Raw genomic sequence first — 5,615 nt, 5'->3', positions numbered from 1 at the left:
CATTTGTAAGACTAAAATTATAAAAAAAAAATTTATTTAGAATAAAATTAATGTGATTAAGTGTAATTTACTTAGATGTGATTAAAAAATAATTGAATAACTATATACAGTAAAAAATTGATTTTATTAAAGGATAAAATTAAAAGTTATTTCTATATATCGTTTTTGTCCCGAACTTGTTTATCCTATTTAAGTCCCTAACGTTTTAAAATCGTCTCAATTTTGTCCCGTCGTCGCCGTCAATTCCGTTAATACGGCAGGACAACATTGAGTCAATTTTAAAACCTTAAGAACTTAAATAGGACGATTCAAACGTTAGGGATAACTTTGAGACTTACCTCCAAACGTTGGGAACAAAAACGATACTTTACTCTGTTTAAAATGAAGTTTAAACTTTAAACTGAATCTTACCCTGTCCAATGCTTACCCTTGTCTAATCTTTAATCAGGTCAAAAAATTATATCTTTATTATCAGTTCAAATGAAAATTGGAAATATGGGATTTGCAGGGGGAGGGGAGAATGCAATCCAATTACACTTGAAGGAAACATACAAGGTAAATACATCTATAATTTAAAACAATATGAACAACATTAAGATCTGCAAACAAAATACCATGGACGATAAATGGAATTATAGCACTACTTATTGATCAATCATCTACTAAATTTAATTGAACTCAATTAATAACAAAAACACTAATAATTCCTATAGTTCCAACTAAGGTTAGAGCCAATAAGAACAAGAGAAAAACAGCCAACATTTGCAAAACAGAATTAACAAAAAAAAATTGAAGACTAGTACAACTTAATTATCAACAATTATTTCATTATATCTCTCCTTTTTCTTTTCTCTTTTTTCCTCCAACTGGTAAATCTTGAGTCAACTTGATTCAGTGATTGGCAGTTATTATCCCGATCAGAGGCAGAATATGAATTGAGTTCCACTGAAGGCAGAAATATGGAAAAAAGGGATGATAAAGTAGCATCATGATTGTGTTGGGAGAGTAGTTCTTGGAAGTATGGAATTCGCTAGATCGTCGTTCACCTTCACAGGAAGAGGCGGCATTTGCTTCATCACTTCTGGCGAATCGTTCAACCTGCCATGAAAATAGAGAAGAAGAAAGCAAGTATTTATACTCGAGTCAAATTAAACTTAAAGAAAATATTAAATAATATAATTTCAAGATATATTAAACAGTATGACTTACTCATTCATGATTTTAAGGATGTTGTCTCTGGTTTGGCAGAAAAGATTGATATTATCTTGTATCTGAAAAGAAAATCGGAAAGAAAAGGAAATTCGAAGTCAGCTGCAAAGAATGGCCTAAGAATGGAAAGGACACCGATAGATGAGAACCCTAGTTTCGTAATAACAAGATATCCCAACTATAGTCATTTCCGCTGTTTTACAAACTCTTAAAAGATTCATGATACTAGATTGTTGAATAAATTAGAACAGTATATGGAAAAAAACAATAACATGAAAGAGAAAATATGCAAATCCTGTTTTTGTTCATGTGGTCATTTTCATAAATTAAAATCGGTCAAAACTGTTATTAACCCACCATAAAAGAAGAAAGATTAGCAGAGATCTGATTCAATGCCTGTGCATTTTGTTCCAATAGCTCGCCAGTGGGACCTCCGATTGCTGCCAAAAGACCAATTCAAATAAGATAAAGCTGCTTGAACATTCAAAAACTACGTAAAGTACATGAGATGCTTCAAAGGTGAAACAAATGCTTATGTTGGAAAGAAGCCTGTAATCACAAACCACACCATCCTAAGCAATGAGACCACTCAGAAGTTACGGAGCCTGACCTGTACAAGGGATACCATCATCATTGTCCATTGTAATCATAGGAGGAGCATACGGGGGAACATTGGAACGAGCAGGAAAGTGAGATGACTTTGCGCCAGCATCTGAAACTCTTTCCTGGAAATAAAGATAGATTTTTGCTAAGCATCTAAATTCCCATTGAGAATGAAAAGGGACATAAAGAAAGAAACTACAGTTGTCCAGTATTCTACAAATGATTTAATATTTGTTAAATTTCTGCTTTGTTTTTTGTACACCAAGTGTTGGAAATTGGGGAATAGTGTTTAGGAAAGTAAAAATTAAGCAGCATTTTTATTCAAGAAGAACAACAGTTTTCTAAAGATGTACTATGAATGAATGTCACAAAGTTTTGGTTGGATAACTATTGCTCATAACATCATGAAGTGAAATTTATTGGTGTTCACCTTAGCATTCTGGAAAACCAATCAATTATTTCACCAGGACTAAAAAATAAAAATTAAGATCATCAGTTCAAAGTTAAAAACTTGATGAAGATGAAGAACCTTGGTACAAGGGTTGAAGATTATTCTTATTTATTTTCCACTTAGGCTAAGGGAAAAGGGGTTTAAAGTCAACTAAGCAATCAACAAGAGAACATAAAAATAGGTCAGCCCTCAATCCACATGGCACAAGCATACACCAATGCAGAAACGAACAGGTAGACACTAAATAGCGCCTTTAAATGCAAGGACAGGGCAGAATATACATACCACAATAAAACTAATATAACGATTGCAAGAATATTGAAATATTAAATAAATGTTAGTAGTACCTTCTTATCTTTACTTTTCCTCGTCAAATTGTGATCATCCTTCCTTCTTTTGCTATTTTCTTTCTTCTGCAAGAAAGCACACCAAACGTGTTACCAATAAGAGTATGAAGTAACCAAGTTTATTAAGGATGGGTTGCAAAAGGAATAAAAGTTCCTAACACAATTTTAATGAAGGAACCAAATCCATAGTTGATGATTCTATTATACATGAGCACAAAATATCTCCATCAAAAAAAAAAAAAATCATGCAACCATGAAGTAGAACCATAAAGCCTCGAACGCTTCAATGACAATTTTCTAATTCGAATAACAGAAAAGCTGCGTGTACAAGTAAAACTAAGCCAAGTTTCTAACCAAGAGACGAAGAAGAAAAACAAAAAACGAATTGCCACTTGTTTTTGGGGCCGCCGCTTGGCTGGAACTTGGTTAAATTCACTTGTACACCTAGCACCGATATTCTAATAAACAACGAGGAAAATCAGAATCAGCTTCCTCATATGACATGTGATCCAAATGGCTCAATGGTCATGCAATCATATGTAATGATAGAAACATGATCAACCCAGAGGAAATAAAATTGTACAGCATTCCATAGCACAAATGAATCTTACATTCATCCACCTAACTCGCAGCGCAACATCTCGGACGGTCTTGCTTTGTAGTTGAAGGGCTATCTTTGCATACCGCACTATATTTGTTTCCGAGGCATACCTACAAGTAACACATTAAAATTCTCATCAATTCAAAAACTATTCATTTTTCTTTTGTTTTCTCTTCTCTTCTCTTTCCCCGGAATTAAACAAACACCATTTGCTATTCAAGAGCCAGTTACTAAACACTACCACAAGTTCACAAATTGATTTTGATGTGCAATCTAAGTATAAAATGCAATTCAAGCTTGAATAATTAACAGCTCAATTAAATATCATTATTAACAAAAAAATAAAAGTATAAAACATCATTATTTAAGCACAACAAGTCACATATCCCAAATTACACAAAACCCCAATAAAACTACATAACAGAAACTGTACTCACTTGCTGAGTCCATCTTCAAGAATGGCCTGTTCTTCGGGGGTCCAATCGAGAGAGATTCCAGGGTTGTGCTTCATGGCGAGAGCTGAAGCAGAAGCCGAAGCCTCAGGGTTGTTGTTGCCGTTGAGCGAAGAAGAAACATGAGTCTGTTCTTGGTGGTTCCCAGAAGGGTTCGCCATCGATGACAAACCGATAAACCCCGTCAACTTGCTCAATTAACGAAAGCAACTTTTTCACCCGAATCCGATTCAAAGCGTTATCCAAAATTAACGGCTTGTTCCCGCCAATTGCCGCCAGCCGCCGCCACCCACCCAAAAATGAATTCAGAGAGAGGTGTTGATAGTGATAGAGACGATGAAAGGATAAAATAACAGACAGAGAGATAGAGAGAGAGAAAGAGAGGGTTTTGATTTTGAGGTTTGAAGTTTGAAGTTTGAAGGAGGTGGAATTGCAGGGTGTGGAAAATTGAAAAGGGAAAAAGGAGGAAAATTTTGCCTTTTTAAGGAATAGGGATTTTCTGGAATTCCAATTTTGCTTTGCCCCAATGGGTCTACTCTGCAGGATGAAAATCAATGACACTGCTTTCATGGCACCCTCCAATTTACCATTTTGTCCTCTCTTTCTTTCTTTGCCTTATTTTTCTTTCTTCTTTCTTTTCTTTCTTTTTCACAACTATCTTGCTAATAGTAATATGTTAAGGTTACTTTAAGGAATTTAATTTATTGTAAATATAAAATAATTTTACACGTATATTTAGTTATGTAATATTATATTATTAAAAATAATTATTTTTTATATTAATAATATGAATTATTATTTAAAAAAATAGATGTAATTATATAATTATGTAAAATATTTTATATTGTATATCAGTATATTAAAATTAAACTATTTTTATATTTCAGCTGAAAAATTATTATTATTATGAGAAATTAATTATTATGTATTTGTATATAAATATAAATTTTTAAAAAATTTTTGTATTTTTAATTCTATTAAATTATTTAACAAAACTTTTTAGCAATATATATTATTTGAACATAAAAAAATGTGACTATTTATTTGTACAATAACTTTTTATTAATTTAATGTCACAATTAAAGTTTGTAACCAAAATTCCAAAAGAGCAAGATTTCTAACCACCTAAACAATGTCAATTAATCTATTTTCAATTGACAATTTAGAGTAAAACATAATTGGAAATTGCCACCTTTAGTCCTTTACCACTATGAAGAGAAGTTCAAAAATCTTATCATATTGCATGGTTGAGTTGAATGTGTTTTATATTATAATTAATATTTATAAAAAGAATGTAAAGAATAATAATATATTGCACCGAATTACTACCTCATCGAGTTTGATTTTATGAAATTTAATAAACAAAATCAATAACTGTTAAGTTTAAAATGTCATAATCTCTCTATTCTTATTCCTAATTTAAAAAAAAATAATTTCAATCGGATTTTACTCAAACTAATTCGATGACTCAAACCAATCCAAAATCATTTAAATTGCATGGTATAACTATAATTATTGATCCAATACTAATCATCCAGATTATAGGTACCATGTCCATATTGGTACAAAATCTAAAAACCAAAATGATTATTACAGTTTTTTTTTTAATAATTATATAATAATCAAAATTAATCCTTTAGCCCTTGCCAGCACAATGCTTCAAGAAGTGATTTCATACTACAGCTTTGTTATTATGAACTAACTAACTTGGGCTTAAATTAAGCACAGATTTTCAAACTCAACACAATCGAGGCCAGCGAATATATGTGGATGTTTTACGTAGATTCCTTTCCATTCTTGGATAATATATATCAAATGTTTAATGTTCTAAAAGATAATAGTTACGATATTTAGAGATTCATTTTAAATTTTTAATATACTGAAAATATAAAATATTTTATATAATTATTAAATGATATATGTTTTTAATCATTATTTATATTATAGTTATA

General features: G+C 31.3%; 1 protein-coding gene across 1 annotated transcript; it reads right to left on the bottom strand.

The window, feature by feature from the left end:
• On the bottom strand, window positions 551-4,221 carry LOC107613975. The gene is made up of 7 exons (XM_016316183.2): window positions 3,649-4,221; window positions 3,222-3,321; window positions 2,611-2,676; window positions 1,820-1,934; window positions 1,567-1,649; window positions 1,210-1,271; window positions 551-1,098 (listed from the first exon to the last, which is right to left on the bottom strand). The coding sequence occupies exons 1-7, from the start codon at window positions 3,822-3,824 to the stop codon at window positions 987-989; spliced, it is 714 nt and encodes a 237-aa protein (XP_016171669.1). The 5' UTR covers window positions 3,825-4,221; the 3' UTR covers window positions 551-986.

Source organism: Arachis ipaensis, chromosome B08 (assembly GCF_000816755.2).
Source record: "Arachis ipaensis cultivar K30076 chromosome B08, Araip1.1, whole genome shotgun sequence".
Taxonomy (NCBI): domain Eukaryota; kingdom Viridiplantae; phylum Streptophyta; class Magnoliopsida; order Fabales; family Fabaceae; genus Arachis; species Arachis ipaensis.
The sequence above is the reverse complement of the archived record's forward strand: the minus strand, read 5'-3'. Positions and strand labels throughout refer to the sequence as shown.